Source organism: Oncorhynchus kisutch, linkage group LG10 (assembly GCF_002021735.2).
Source record: "Oncorhynchus kisutch isolate 150728-3 linkage group LG10, Okis_V2, whole genome shotgun sequence".
NCBI classification, from domain to species: domain Eukaryota; kingdom Metazoa; phylum Chordata; class Actinopteri; order Salmoniformes; family Salmonidae; genus Oncorhynchus; species Oncorhynchus kisutch.
In genome coordinates, this window is record NC_034183.2 from 57,048,902 (window position 1) to 57,065,229 (window position 16,328).

At 52.2% G+C, this 16,328-nt stretch overlaps 1 protein-coding gene across 3 annotated transcripts in view; it reads right to left on the reverse strand.

Moving 5' to 3' along the window:
* Positions 1-16,328, reverse strand: part of LOC109898489 (inactive rhomboid protein 1) — a 49,363-nt gene that overhangs the window by 10,618 nt on the left and 22,417 nt on the right. For 2 of the 3 annotated variants that reach the window (XM_031834120.1, XM_031834122.1), the window contains exons 2-4: positions 10,858-11,002; positions 10,393-10,532; positions 7,281-7,388 (exon numbers count right to left, since the gene is read on the reverse strand). In XM_031834120.1, the coding sequence (XP_031689980.1) occupies positions 7,281-7,388; positions 10,393-10,532; positions 10,858-10,974 (365 nt within the window). In that variant the 5' untranslated portion in view covers positions 10,975-11,002. The remainder of the gene's footprint in view (positions 1-7,280; positions 7,389-10,392; positions 10,533-10,857; positions 11,003-16,328) is intronic. The other variant, XM_031834121.1, reaches the window with a different exon arrangement.

Genomic DNA, 16,328 nt, shown 5'->3' on the forward strand with positions numbered 1-16,328 from the left:
TCGGCAGGATAGAACAGCGGCGTCTGGTAAGACGGCGGCAGACTATGTATTTTTGTAAATAATAGCTGTTGCATGATATCTAAGGAAGTCTCAAGGTTTTGCTCGGCTGAGGTAGAGTATCTCATGATAAGCTGTAGACCACACTATCTACCTGGAGAGTTTTCATCTGTATTTTTCGTAGCTGTCCACATACCACCATTGACTGATGCTGCTACTAAGACGGCACTCATTGAGCTGTATTCAGCCATAAGCAAACAGGAAAACGCTCACCCAGAGGCGGCGCTCCTTGTAGCAGGGGACATTAATGAAGGGAAACTTAAATCCGTCTTACCAAATTTCTATCAGCATGTTAAATGTGCAACCAGAGGGGAAAAAAAGTCTGGACCACCTTTAGCCACACACAGAGACGCATACAAAGCTCTCCCTCACCCTCCATTTGGCAAATCTGACCATAATTCTATCCCCCTGATTCCTGCTTACAAGCGAAAATTAAAGCAGGAAGTACCCGTTACTCGCTCAATAAGGAAGTGGTCAGATGAAGCAGATGCTAAGCTACAGGACTGTTTTGCTAACACAGACTGGAATAATGTTCCTGGATTCCTCCGATGGCATTGAGGAGTACACCACATCAGTCATTGGCTTCATCAATAAGTGCATCGATGACGTGGTCCCAACAATGACTCTACGTACATACCCCAACCAGAAGCCATGGATTATAGGCAACATCCGCACTGAGCTGAAGGCTTGAGCTGCTGTTTTCAAGGAGTGGGACTGTAACCCGGAAGCTTATAAGAAATCCCGCTATGCCCTCCGACGAACCATCAAACGGCAAAGCGTCAATACAGGACTAAGATCGAATCATACTACATCGGCCCTGACGGATGTGGCAGAGCTTGCAAACCATTACCGACTACAAAGGGAAGCACAGCCGAGAGCTGGCCAGTGACAGGAGCCTATCAGACTAGCTAAACTACCTCTATGCTCGCTTCGAGGAACATAACATTGAAACATGCATGAGAGCACCAGCTGTTCCGGAAGACTGTGTGACCACGCACTCCGTAGCCGATGCGAGTAAGACCTTTAAACAGGTCAACATTCACAAGGTCAGAGGGATTACCAGGACGTGTACTGCGAGCATGCACTGACCAACTGGCAAGTGTCTTCACTGATATTTTCAACCTCTCCCTGTCCGAGTCTGTAATACCAACATGTTTCAAGCAGACTACCATGGTCCCTGTGCCCAAGAACACTAAGGTAACCTGCCTAAATGACTACTGACCCGTAGCACTCACATCTGTAGCCATGAATTATCCCAGAGACCCACTCCAATTTGCATACCACTCTAACAGATCCACAGATGATGCAATCTCTATTGCACTCCACACTGCCCTGTTCCACCTGGACAAAAGGAACACCTATGCTATTCATTGACTACAGCTCAGCCTTCAACACCATAGTGCCCTCAAAGCTCATCAATAAGCTAAGGACCCTGGGACTAAACACCTCCCTCTGCAACTGGATCCTGGACTTCCTGACTGGCCACCCCCAGGTGGTAAGGGTAGGTAACAACACATCTGTCACGCTGATCCTCAACACAGGGGCCCCTCGGGGGTGTGTGCTTAGTCCCCTCCTGTACTCCCTGTTCACTCATGACTGCACGGCCAGGCACGACTCCAACACCATCATTAAGTTTGCCGATGACACAACAGCCTGATCATCGACCACAACGAGATGGCCTATATGGAGGAGGTCAGAGACCTGGCCACATGGTGCCAGGACAACAACCTCTCCCTCAATGTGATCAAAACAAAAGAGATGATTGTGGACTACAGGAAAAAGAGGACTGAGCACACCCCCATTCTCATCGACGGGGCTGTAGTGGAGAAGGTTGAGAGCTTCAAGTTCCTTGGTGTCCACATCACCAACAAACTAGAATGGTCCAAACACACCAAGGCAGTCGTGAAGAGGGCACGACAAAACCTATTCCCCCTCAGGAAACTAAAAAGATTTGTCATGGGTCCTCAGATCCTCAAAAGGTTCTACAGCTGCACCATCGAGAGTATCCTGACTGGTTGCACCACTGCCTGGTTTGGCAACTGCTCGGCCTCCGACTGCAAGGCACTACAGAGGGTAGTAAGGACGGCCCAGTACATCACTGAGGCCAAGCTTCCTGCCATCCACGACCTCTATAACAGGCGGTGTCAGAGGAAGGCCCTAAAAATTGTCAAAGACTCCAGCCACCCCAGTCATAGACTGTTCTCTCTGCCACCGCACGGCAAGCGGTACCGGAGTCTAGGTCCAAGAGGCTTCTAAACAGCTTCTACCCCCAAACCATAAGACTCCTGAACACCTAATCAAATGGCTACTCAGACTATTTGCATTGCCCCTCCCCCTCTTTTACACCGCTGCTACTCTCTGTTGTTAATATCTATGCATAGTCACTTTATTAACTCTACCCAGACTATTGCATTGCCCCCCCCCCTCTTTTACACCGCTGCTACTCTCTGTTGTTAATATCTATGCATAGTCACTTTATTAACTCTACCCAGACTATTGCATTGCCCCCCCCCCCCTCTTTTACACCGCTGCTACTCTCTGTTGTTAATATCTATGCATAGTCACTTTATTAACTCTACCTACATGTACATATTACCTCAATTACCTCGACTAACCGGTGCCCCCGTACATTGACTCTGTACCGGTACCCCTGTATATAGTCTCCACATTGACTCTGTACCGGTACCCCTGTATATAGTCTCGCTATTGTTATTTTACTGCTGCTCTTTAATTACTTGTTACTATGATTTCTTATTCATATTCTTTTTTAACTGCATTGTTGGTTAGGGGCTCGTAAGTAAGCAGTTCACAGTAAGGTCTACTCCACCTGTTGTATTTGGCGCATGTGACTAACACAATTTGATTTGATTTGACAAGCTAACAATCAATGGAAGTAATGCTTTAAAAAAAATCTCCTTTAAGTAACATCAAACCAAACATGGAGTTGATTTGATTGTATTGTGTTTCGGCGTTCCGAACATATTGCTCACCATTTGTCTTCTGCGGAGGGAATAGGGAAAACGAGCTTGGGTCAGTCATGGAGATAAAAGTGCTGAAAACAAAAAGTCTCCCTGTTTGAAAAGAAGATGGAGAACCAGCTGTGAAGGACAAATACTTGGAACTTTGGTGTAAAATAATATTGCGATAGTTGATACGATATATCGTCAAAAATGGTATTTCCGTAACTATCACAACTGCCCACTGAACTTGTTTTCTCATGGCTCCCTCTTGTCCCTCTGCAGAAGACATATGGTGAGCAATATGTTCGGAACATCGAAACACAACAAAATCACAGTATTGCGATACATATATAATTGTGAGAATCATGATAATATCGTATCATGAGGTCCCTGGCAATTCCAAGCCCTACTCCCTAGCAACAGTTATTATAGCCCACTATACACCTACTGTACCTGTTGCATGTAAAGGATTATTCTGGGTAATATGGACAGATAATTTGAAATACTGTGTCCTGTGTTCCTCTGGGTTGTGGATGGATGTACTATCTCTATCAGTCTGTTAGTGACATGATTGAATTTCTGGCATTCCAGACCAGCTGCCCTGTCCTCCAGGTTGTGGCGTGTCATCAGAGTGTGTCAGCCTGGCATCCGTGACCTCAGAGGCTATAAATAGACCTCTGCCTGATGGAACATCTGGAGCACCTCTCTCCCTCTCCCTCTCCCCCTCTACCTCTCCGGCTCTCTCTCTCTCTACCTCTCCGGCTCTCTCTCTCTACCTCTGCCCCTCTCTTGCTCTCTTCCTCTGCCCCCTCTCTCGCTCTCTACCTCTGTCCCCCTCTCTCGCTCTCTTCCTCTGCCCCCCTCTCTTGCTCTCTTCCTCTGCCCCCTCTCTCGGTCTCTACCTCTGCCCCCTCTCTCGCTCTCTTCCCCTGCCCCCCTCTCTCGCTCTCTTCCTCTGCCCCCTCTCTCGGTCTCTACCTCTGCCCCCTCTCTCGCTCTCTTCCTCTGCCCCCCTCTCTCGCTCTCTTCCTCTGCCCCCTCTCTCGCTCTCTTCCTCTGCCCCCCTCTCTCGCTCTCTTCCTCTGCCCCCCTCTCTCGCTCTATTCCTCTGTCCCCCTCTCTCACTCTCTACCTCTGCCCCCCTCTCGCTCTCTTCCTCTGCCCCCCTCTCTCGGTCTCTTCCTCTGCCCCCCTCTCTCGCTCTCTACCTCTGCCCCCTCTCTCGCTCTCTTCCTCTGCCCCCCTCTCTCGCTCTCTTCCTCTGCCCCCTCTCTCGCTCTCTACCTCTGCCCCCTCTCTCGCTCTCTACCTCTGTCCCCCTCTCTCGCTCTCTTCCTCTGCCCCCCTCTCTTGCTCTCTACCTCTGTCCCCCTCTCTCGCTCTCTACCTCTACCCCCTCTCCCGCTCTCTTCCTCTGCCCCCCTCTCTCGCTCTCTTCCTCTGCCCCCCTCTCTCGCTCTCTTCCTCTGCCCCCTCTCTCGCTCTCTTCCTCTGCCCCCCTCTCTTGCTCTCTTCCTCTGCCCCCCTCTCTCGCTCTCTTCCTCTGCCCCCTCTCTCGCTCTCTTCCTCTGCCCCCTCTCTCGGTCTCTACCTCTGCCCCCTCTCTCGCTCTCTTCCTCTGCCCCCCTCTCTCGCTCTCTTCCTCTGCCCCCTCTCTCGCTCTCTTCCTCTGCCCCCCTCTCTCGCTCTCTTCCTCTGCCCCCCTCTCTCGCTCTATTCCTCTGTCCCCCTCTCTCACTCTCTACCTCTGCCCCCCTCTCGCTCTCTTCCTCTGCCCCCCTCTCTCGGTCTCTTCCTCTGCCCCCCTCTCTCGCTCTCTACCTCTGCCCCCTCTCTCGCTCTCTTCCTCTGCCCCCCTCTCTCGCTCTCTTCCTCTGCCCCCTCTCTCGCTCTCTTCCTCTGCCCCCCTCTCTTGCTCTCTACCTCTGTCCCCCTCTCTCGCTCTCTACCTCTACCCCCTCTCCCGCTCTCTTCCTCTGCCCCCCTCTCTCGCTCTCTTCCTCTGCCCCCCTCTCTCGCTCTCTTCCTCTGCCCCCTCTCTCGCTCTCTTCCTCTGCCCCCCTCTCTTGCTCTCTTCCTCTGCCCCCCTCTCTCGCTCTCTTCCTCTGCCCCCTCTCTCGCTCTCTACCTCTGCCGCCTCTCTCGCTCTCTTCCTCTGCCCCCTCTCTCGCTCTCTTCCTCTGCCCCCTCTCTCGCTCTCTACCTCTGCCCCCCTCTCTCGCTCTCTTCCTCTGCCCCCCCTCTCGCTCTCTACCTCTAGCCCCTCTCCCGCTCTCTTCCTCTGCCCCCTCTCTCGCTCTCTTCCTCTGCCCCCCTCTCTTGCTCTCTACCTCTGTCCCCCTCTCTCGCTCTCTACCTCTACCCCCTCTCCCGCTCTCTTCCTCTGCCCCCCTCTCTCGCTCTCTTCCTCTGCCCCCCTCTCTCGCTCTCTTCCTCTGCCCCCTCTCTCGCTCTCTTCCTCTGCCCCCCTCTCTTGCTCTCTTCCTCTGCCCCCCTCTCTCGCTCTCTTCCTCTGCCCCCTCTCTCGCTCTCTACCTCTGCCGCCTCTCTCGCTCTCTTCCTCTGCCCCCTCTCTCGCTCTCTTCCTCTGCCCCCTCTCTCGCTCTCTACCTCTGCCCCCCTCTCTCGCTCTCTTCCTCTGCCCCCCCTCTCGCTCTCTACCTCTAGCCCCTCTCCCGCTCTCTTCCTCTGTCCCCCTCTCTCGCTCTCTTCCTCTGCCCCCCTCTCTCGCTCTCTACCTCTGCTCCCTCTCTCGCTCTCTTCCTCTGTCCCCCTCTCTCGCTCTCTTCCTCTGCCCCCCTCTCTCGCTCTCTACCTCTGCTCCCTCTCTCGCTCTCTTCCTCTGCCCCCCTCTCTCGCTCTCTACCTCTGCCTCGCTCTACCTCTGCCTCGCTCTACCTCGCTCTACCTCAGTCTCTCTCTCTCTGCATGGGAAACATATGCTTATCAAATTAGATTTGTTTTCAAATTCTTTGTGGGTCTGTGTAATCTGAAGGAAATGTGTGTCTCTAATATGATCATACATTTGGCAGGAGGTTAGGAAGTGCAGCTCAGTTTCCACCACATTGTGTGGGCAGTGAGCACATAGTTAGTCTGTCTTCTCTTAAGAGCCAAGTCTGCCTTTGGTGGCCTTACTCAATAAAAGGTCACTCCCTCTGCCCCCCTCTCTCTCTCTCTGCCCCTCTCTCTCTCTCTGCCCCTCTCTCTCTCTCGCTCTCTCTGCCCCTCTCTCTCTCTCTCTCTCTCTCTCTGCCCCTCTCTCTCTCTCTCTCTCTCTGCCCCTCTCTCTCTCTGCCCCTCTCTCTCTCTCTCTGCCCCTCTCTCTCTCTCTCTCTCTCTCTCTCTCTCTCTCTCTCTCTCTCTCTCTCTCTCTCTCTCTCTCTCTCTCTCTCTCTCTCTGCCTCTTTTTTTCCGTGAGCTGTTGTTTTCTATTGAATCATATAATCTGTACATTCAATAAGGATGACAATACAATGTTCTCTGCCTCTGCAGGTCTAATCTAATCAGGTGCTGCAGAAGGCCACGCTAACCCAACCCTGCCGCAATACACAAACTAACCATAATGGCTTAGTTTAAAGAGCAGCTCAGGTTATTTTAAGACTCAGTCAAACGCAATTATGGTCTTTTAGTGACTGTAACATCAAATCAGTGGACATGTATTCTATGGTCCCTAACTCACACAGAGATTCATAAAGTCTGAGGCGACATTATTGTTGCTTAGTCTTTGGCCTGACCACAATGGAATGCGGTGGTTGTGGTGTATTCCAGGAAAATGGCAGGTCCCTGTGTTAGGACCCTTTATTATGACCAATTCCGTGTGAGTCAGATGTGTCAATGTGGTGAGTCATAGAACAACACCAGTCATAGCACAGAGAGAAAACAACAGCCCCCCTGAAGAGGCTTATAGCTATAGGCAATGGAAGACAGTTCATTCAAGCTGTGCCTTTATGCCTGATGCAGTATTCTGTCTTACGGAGAGTCTGCACTCTGTTGATAATTCTCTCTGTTCTGAACTTCATACTCTTTGTACTCTCCAGATCTGAGCCACCACCAACATAACCTAGGACACAAACACTGGTGGGGTAAACACTTAGCTAAACCTTCCCTCTCCCCCCATCACAAGATGTTCTGGCTCCTCATGGTTGCACACTGTATGTTACTGTATGCTACTGTAATGTAATCAGACAGGAAGTGCTGTCCTCATTGGCCAGTGTACTGTGGGCCCAGTCTGACCTCTGACCCCTGACCTCTGGCCTGCAGTACCTGAGCAGGGTTCTGGAGAGAGAGTGATGCTTCCTGGGGCCTCGGCGAGATGCCCGCTGACCCTTAACGGGCACTGTGTTAATCCGCTCAAAGTGCACCCTCCTGCTGCTGGAGACGGGCAGGGGGAGAGGGTAGGGAGGTGAGAGGAGGAGGAGGACAGGGGGAGAGGGTAGGGAGGTGAGAGGAGGAGGAGGACAGAGGGAGAGGGTAGGGAGGTGAGAGGAGGAGGAGGACAGGGGGAGAGGGTAGGGAGGTGAGAGGAGGAGGAGGACAGGGGGAGAAGGTAGGGAGGTGAGAGGAGGAGGAGGACAGGGGGAGAGTGTAGGGAGGTGAGAGGAGGAGGAGGACAGGGGGAGAGCGTAGGGAGGTGAGAGGAGGAGGAGGAGGAGGACAGGGCAGGTGGCGGGGGGAGAGGGTAGGGAGGTGAGAGGAGGAGGAGGACAGGGGGAGAGGGTAGGGAGGTGAGAGGAGGAGGAGGACAGGGCAGGGGGAGAGGGTAGGGAGGTGAGAGGAGGAGGAGGACAGGGGGAGAGCGTAGGGAGGTGAGAGGAGGAGGAGGACAGGGCAGGTGGCGGGGGGAGAGGGTAGGGAGGTGAGGAGGAGGACAGGGGGAGAGGGTAGGGAGGTGAGAGGAGGAGGAGGACAGGGCAGGGGGAGAGGGTAGGGAGGTGAGAGGAGGAGGAGGACAGGGGGAGAGGGTAGGGAGGTGAGAAGAGGAGGAGGACAGGGGGAGAGGGTAGGAAGGTGAGAGGAGGACAGGGCAGGGGGAGAGGGTATGGAGGTGAGAGGAGGAGGAGGACAGGGGAGAGGGTAGGGAGGTGAGACGAGGAGGAGAACAGGGCAGGGGCAGGGGGAGAGGGTAGGAAGGTGAGAGGAGGACAGGGCAGGGGGAGAGGGTAGGGAGGTGAGAAGAGGAGGAGGACAGGGGGAGAGGGTAGGAAGGTGAGAGGAGGACAGGGCAGGGGGAGAGGGTAGGGAGGTGAGAGGAGGAGGAGGACAGGGCAGGGGGCGGGGGGGAGAGGGTAGGGAGGTGAGAGGAGGAGGAGGACAGGGGGAGAGGGTAGGAAGGTGAGAGGAGGAGGAGGACAGGGGGAGAGGGTAGGAAGGTGAGAGGAGGAGGAGGACAGGGGGAGAGGGTAGGAAGGTGAGAGGAGGAGGAGGACAGGGGAGAGGGTAGGGAGGTGAGAGGAGGAGGAGGACAGGGCAGGGGGAGGGGGGAGAGGGTAGGAAGGTGAGAGGAGGAGGAGGACAGGGGGAGAGGGTAGGAAGGTGAGAGGAAGAGGAGGACAGGGGGAGAGGGTAGGAAGGTGAGAGGAGGAGGAGGACAGGGGGAGAGGGTAGGAAGGTGAGAGGAGGAGGAGGATAGGGCAGGGGGAGAAGGTAGGGAGGTGAGAGGAGGAGGACGACAGGGGGAGAGGGTAGGAAGGTGAGAGGAGGAGGAGGACAGGGCAGGGCGAGAAGGTAGGGAGGTGAGAGGAGGAGGACAGGGCAGGGGGAGGGTGGAGAGGGAGGAAGGTGAGAGGAGGAGGAGGATAGGGCAGGGGGAGAAGGTAGGGAGGTGAGAGGAGGAGGACGACAGGGGGAGAGGGTAGGAAGGTGAGAGGAGGAGGAGGGCAGGGCGAGAAGGTAGGGAGGTGAGAGGAGGAGGAGGACAGGGCAGGGGGAGGGTGGAGAGGGAGGAAGGTGAGAGGAGGAGGAGGACAGGGCAGGGGGTGGGGGGAGAAGGTGGGGAGGTGAGAGGAGGAGGAGGACAGGGCAGGGGGTGGGGGGAGAGGGTAGGAAGGTGAGAGGAGGAGGAGGACAGGGCAGGGGGCGGGGGGAGAGGGTAGAAAGGTGAGAGGAGGAGGACAGGGCAGGGGGCGGGGGGAGAGGGTAGGAAGGTGAGAGGTGGAGGAGGACAGGGCAGGGGCGGGGGGAGAGGGTAGGAAGGTGAGAGGTGGAGGAGGACAGAGCAGGGGGCGGGGGGAGAGGGTAGGAAAGTGAGAGGAGGAGGAGGACAGGGCAGGGGGGGAGAGCGTAGGAAGGTGAGAAGACGAGGAGGACAGGGCGGGGGGCGGGGGGAGAGGGTAGGAAGGTGAGAGGAGGAGGAGGACAGGGCAGGGGGCGGGGGGAGAGGGTAGAAAGGTGAGAGGAGGAGGAGGACAGGGCAGGGGGAGAGGGTAGGATGGTGAGAGGAGGAGGAAGACAGGGCAGGGGAAGAGTGTAGGATAGTGAGAGGAGGAGGAAGACAGGGCAGGGGGAGAGGGTAGGAAGGTGAGAGGAGGAGGAGGACAGGGCAGGGGGAGAGGGTAGGGAGGTGAGAGGAGGAGGAGGACAGGGCAGGGGGAGAGGGTAGGAAGGGGAGAGGAGGAGGAGGACAGGGGGAGAGGGTAGGAAGGTGAGAGGAGGAGGAGGACAAGGCAGGGCAAAAAAGAGAAGGAAAGAGGAGAGAAAAAGAGGTGGTGAGCAAGAAACAGCATCTAGAAAAGCGATAAAAACAGAAATAGTGCAAAATGGAGTAAAGCTTTGCAAGCATTGAAATTGTAAAGGGAAATGAAGTTTGAACATGCATTAGAATCATACACACTGACCAGACGAAGAACCAGGCATGCAGAGGGATTCCCAACTCATTCATTCAGACTGTTGAAGAATCAATGCACACAATCACAGCCACAGTGATTTCAACTTTTATACACTGTAATATGAGCCCATCTGCAGACCCAGACAGGCACTGATAAAACACACCACAAACAAACACCTACAAATACCAGTCTGTCCTGTCAAACAAATACAGGTGTCTGGTAAAAATCAATATGCAATCAAACCGCCAAGCTGAAGTGGGTGGCGGCAATCAGGCAGAGAAACGGACATTATGGTCTCATGCCTTGTTACTGGCATCACACAAGTAGCCTACAGTAACACAAACTGGTCAAAAACATGCCATCCATGACTAAAACATTGCTTACTTCACACCATCATGACAATTTCATCATCAAATATTTTCAGTGGGCCCACTGCTCAACACCAAAGATAACCAAATCCCATGGAGGTCATACGATTCCGTGTCACAACCATGATCTAACCAACCACGGTGTCCTTCAGTAGCTCCAGAGCGTTGATATGTTCCCCTTACCTCTTGATGGTCTGTGTGATGGAGGACTGGCGTAGCAGGGGCGGCCGGCGGGGGTCAAAGAGGTCGCGAGGCGGGGACCGGAGGTGGGAGGGCTCCACTGGCATGCTGATACTGCGGAGGAAACCCTGGCGCTTCACCGGCTGCAGGGGGAGAGACAATGAGAAAGCAGGGAGAATAATGGAGACAGAGACCCAGAGAAGAAGTGTGGGATACACGGAAAGGCACGCAGAGGGAGAGAAAAATAAAGAGAGTGATTGAATGAGTGAGTGAGTGAGGAAGTGAGTGAGTGAGAGAGAAAGTGAGTGACAGAGAGAGAAAGAAAGAGAGTGAAAGAGAGAGAAAAAGAAAGTGAACGATATGGATAAAGAGTGAGATAGAGAGAGAGAGAGAGCGAGAGAGAGAGAGAGCGAGAGAGAGAGAGAGAGAGAGAGAGAGAGAGAAGGAAAGAGAGTGTGTGTGCTATACCTGGACGAAGGTGGGTGGCTCATCCAGGGACACCTGAGCAGTGGGAATGTCCAGTTTGAGCCATGGAGGCTTCTTCCTCTGCAGGCTGCTGGTGCTCTCACGGCGTGGTTCAGCCATGCTCCCAACCCCACCCCACGCCTCCCACCTACAGGGAGAGAGAGAGAGATGAAGGGAAAAACGAGATTGATACATATCCATCCTTCAAATGTAATCACATCGTCCCTCAGGAGTTTCATTTAAAAGACTAATCAACAATTCGTAAATGAAAGCCTGAGAGCATCCCGCTAATGATTTGATTTGAAACTTTGATTTGAATAGCTTGTGTTGCAGAGTCATTACACAAGATGGTGCTGAAGAGCCTTGAGTCACCCCATGTGACAGGGTCTGTACTGCTATCCTAAAACCAGTTAGAAGAGCAGAGAGCGCCAGATGGAGAGATTACCAGACCACAGCTGTTTGCTCTTACACCAGAAAGAAGCACACGGAACCATTTAACAAAGCAATAAATATTTGTGCAGCAGGAGTGGGGAAGTTTATGATCTAAGGACTAAAAATGCCAGAGATTTAACTGAACTTAATCCCACCTTGTTGTTATATATTGCCCTATTCTAGGCCTATGCCCCGCCAGGCATTTGTGGGAGAGCCTAAATTGCTAGGTCTCTTCCCATGACGCAACCTCGACGCCACAGGTGGTGCAATGAACCTCGCCGGCCTCCATCAGAGAAACCTCCTCATCCCTAAAGCATCGTTATCAACAATCCTTCACTTCAGCTTGGGTTCTCTCACAGTCTCACTTATCTCTCTGTTTGTAATATCCTGTTATTATCCTCACTGCTGATTATGGTAAGATAGTACAGTGTCCTTCAAACACCAGGGTGGCAGTCTTAAAGTGCCCTGCGACATTCTCCCCAGGGGCATCATAGGAAGACAGAAACCATCATTCCCGCGGTGAGATACATGAACACTTAAATAAAGACTACCTCCCCCGAGAAAAACACTGAAGAGTGCGCCATTGGGTAGTTCCTTACCAGAGAAGCTGTCATTAAACCCTGTGAATGTGAGGAAAAACACTCTCCTCACTTGTCACATGATAATGGTCTTTCGCAGACTCTCATATTGCTCAAATGCCCCACAAGACGAGGGATGAGGGCCCTAATGTGGTCTTGTGCTTTCACTTCAGCAGCATCAGAGGGCTATGAGCGGGCTGGCAGCAGTCATACAGGGTCACGCATTCCCCTTCTATGGTTACAGAGCTTTAGGTCCTTGGAAAGTCCATGGCAATGTCAAGCACATCTGCTTTGCGTTGCATTTGAACACACTGCAGGCTCCTGTTTTAGCCCAAGTGATGATGGGAGCGTTCATATGAAACATAAATCCTGCCACAGAGCCAGCGAGGCTGACAATGGAGGGCAGTGGAGGGAGGCAGGAGTGAAACCCCAGGCCGGGGGCCCTGTCCACAGATAGAGAGGAGAGGAGAGAAGGTGAGGTCAACCACACTGCAAGTAACAGCAGCCCGGTCCCAGTCAGCCAAGTCATCATTGACGGCTGGTGTTCACGAGCCATCGGTTCACAGCAGGACACACATGCAGTCAGTCCCATCCTGACCTGTCCAATCATGTGTGAAAATGGTCTGTAACACACAACTGGGTTCAAGTAGTATTTGCTTTATGTAAATACTTTAACTGAGTTTGATTGAGCTCGCCTGGTGCAATGGAACCAAGGGAATAGTACCAAAAGTGCAAACCCTGCCAATATGGCACTCCGTGTAGGCTCAATCAAATTCAGCAAATATTTGAAAGAAAACACATACTATTTGAACCCAGGTCGGACACAGAGAGCGCGTACTGAACAAGTCCATAAGCTTGTGGTAAATAGCTAGCTACTGTGAAGACAGAGCCAACTAGAGGTCGGTCACTTCACCCATGGACGCCATGCTGAGACATTCTGCCCCACTGCACAGACTGTAGAGAGGGCTCTGTGGTGGAATGCTATCCGACCACCCCAGCCTTTATGTCTGGTCAGGAGCTCTGGGCTGTGATGACTGGCCAGGATTAGCTGTTAGCTGAGCCATATGGGAACCAAGCAGGCCAGCCTAGGGTGTGAGGGAGGGAGGTGTGAGGGAGGAAAGAGGGGGAGACCACCCTCACTGACTTGCAACCAGGTTCTTCTGTGCAGAGAAAATATCACAAGATTACACATTTCGAAGCACGGTCACTCAGCTCCATATGAGCTTAGACTTCTAGTGACGGTACAGGTCATGACTGTAGGTTTTCTGACCGGGGGTATAAGGTGTAGTGACAGCCTCCCCTGGTCTCCTACTGGGGTGAGTCATGGGCCAGGTGAAGCTCTGTTAGACCAGCTAGCAACCAACGCCTGGAGGAGGGAAACTTCAGCCTGTCTGTCTTCAGCCTTTGCACTTGTACAAAACACCCACTACAACATTGCTGCCAGAACCAGACACACAAACCCTCTCTTCTATAGCCCAGACAGCCCCGAAGCCACAGCTCCCATAATTTGCTTTTAACGACAAACTCTAGGGATCTTAGTGCTTAGTGATCCAACACAGCAGAGGCATATGCCCTGGTTCTGCCGATTGTATCGAGGGATGGGAGCCTAATTGTCTCATTTGATTCCAGGCCCTGGAGCCGTGACTGTAGTGTGTTTGACCTGGGACTCAGCCTCTGTCTCCTGCTGAATCGACGCTCCACTATCTCCTGGGTTTATAGCGAACACTGGGGGCGTTTGGCGCCTCAGATTCTCCCCACGGTTTTCCTACGGCCAACCCACTTAAATCCTCCTGCCTGTTGCCTGGCTTTCCTCTCATCCTTACTACCCTGTGTACACACTCTGAGTGTAACTCTGAGAGAGGCAAGGTGGTTGACGCGTCTGGCACACTGAGACCTATGAAAATCTGAAACCTTAAGACAGACCTACTTACAGACTGACAGACACAGACCTACAGACAGGCAGACCTACAGACAGACAGACCTACAGACAGACAGCTGTCTCCTTTCTCTCTTGTCCTTCAGTCCAGTCCAAAGTCAACATGGCAGCTGACTTGGCAGAGTTCTGAGGCTTGTGTCTGGGGAGGAGGATGGGAGGATGGCGGGAACCGCCAACCAGATACTAGGTCTACAGGCTCCAGGACACCCAGCATGGACACAGGCTGTGGTTATGGCAGTCATCTACCACGGGTCAGTCTTTAACATGGCAGTCATCTCCTCTCGCCAGGATAATGAATGAGTACAGTCCTTTAGGCCTGCATGAAGGCCAAGGGCCTAGCTAGGATTCAGGGTCATCCATCCCAGTCTGAGAGGCACACTGCCTAGATTTCATAGGGAGGAAGTCCTTGAGCAATGGAGATGTCCTTGAGGAGAAATGATGTTGATTGAATTCTACATTTTGGACCCCATCCAAGGACACAGGATTATCATTTTCCCTGACTCCTGACTCCTTATAGCTTTAACTCACATTCAAGTTCCAAAAGGATTGAAGGCAAGTGGCTCAACCATTTATTTATTTGATACTATCACAGTAATGCTTATTACTGCTTAATATTATTAATTGAGTTGAAGACTGTCTTATCTAAAGGTTAAAGGTTCAAACTGGACGTTGCGTGGCAACAATTTCATGCCTGGAGATAGCAACAGGTTTCCCACCATGATAACTACTCTGTCTGTCTGTCTGTCTGTCTGTCTGTCTGTCTGTCTGTCTGTCTGTCTGTCTGTCTGTCTGTCTGTCTGTCTGTCTGTCTGTCTGTCTGTCTGTGTCTGTCTGTCTGTCTGTCTGTCTGTCTGTCTGTCTGTCTGTCTGTCTGTCTGTCTGTCTGTCTGTCTGTCTGTCTGTCTGTCTGTCTGTCTGTCTGTCTGTTTGCCCTCAGCATTCTTAAGGTTAACCATAGCCGCGGGAAGTAGTTTGGGGGTGGGGCTGGATAAATATTTTTGCCCGCGCTGGCGCTGCAAGTGGATATATTTTTTTATTGATACTTTTTAAAATTCAGATTTTTCAGGGGTTGCTGCAGCACCGTCAGCACCCCTACTTCCCACAACTGAGGTTAACGTGATTTAATCTGTGGGCCCTTTAAAGAGATTTGTTTTATCTTCCAGATCCACATCTGAAGAAGGAAAACACCCACTCCCATCCTTGCAACATGCACACTGCAAGATTAGCTTCCTGCTGACGCTTCAACTCCAGGCTAATGCATGTGAGAAACGAGCGCTTCCTACTCAACCATGAGATGCATTTACAACAAACTCGATTGACTGTGTTTTTATGTTCTGGTGTTGCTGTTGCTCTCCATTAGCGGGGAAGATTGACAGGCAGACTAAGCCCAGAGGACAGACCCGGGTCTCTCCAGGTGCAGGGTAGGACAGAGACGTCCATGAGGCTTTCAGGTTATCAAACTGACAGCCTGGCTCAACCACAGTGTTTTACCTCCCTGGGAGCCATGTAGGTCTATTGTTGGTGTATGTGCAAGCGGCACCAACAATATGCCCACGCACACACACACACACACACACACACACACACACACACACACACACACACACACACACACACACACACACACACACACACACACACACACACACACACACACACACACACACACACACACACACACACACACACACACACACCCTGGATGAGGTTTTTAGGCCATCTATTAATATAATGGCTTGGTAAATGGGTGCCAGTCATGCACAGGGAGGCAGTGAGTATTGACAATGGAGGACCCAGCATATAACAGGTAAAGCTTGAAGACAAACAGTGGTGAGGAGGGCTGGGGGCTGCAAGGAGCTTTGTAGATGTGACTGCCTTCCTTCACTACTGCCTCTTTCAGCTGCCTGTCTGAAAGGGTTTTAGGTGTGCGAGGGCAGGGGTTCATTCTCACGGTTCACTTTTCAACAGGACCTGGTTCTCCTGCTGCGATCTCACAACAACGCTTCCTTAATTGACACATCCTGTTTGACGTTATCCACATTCTAAATATATCCCTGTTTTGATGCCTGCTAAGCAGAAACAAATGTTCCACTGAAATATCTTCATGTTATCTGTTCAAACTGGTAGCCCTAACTTCCTGATACTCAACACCCCTCGACATAAGATCTAATCGATAGAAAATGACAACATGATCCATCCATTTCATTATCCATGTGTGCAGGAATGCATTTGTCAGCAGCCTCTCTCATCTAATGCCAGCCCAGATTTGGAAATAGATGTGAAACATTATACATTTCTTAAATGGGTCTTGTACAGTATGTTTCCCAAGACCTCCATCCAGGGACATAACCTGAATTCATAATAAGCTGTCACTGGAACATTCCATAGCAACATTCCATATGATCTTCAGTTGAACAGCCCCCCACCATCTCTCCCCCTCGAGATCGCTGGCTCAGCTGTTAGCAGGGCCGAATCATTCAAATTCCTGGGGAACATCATCTCCCCGCAACCTCAAGTGGGAGGACATG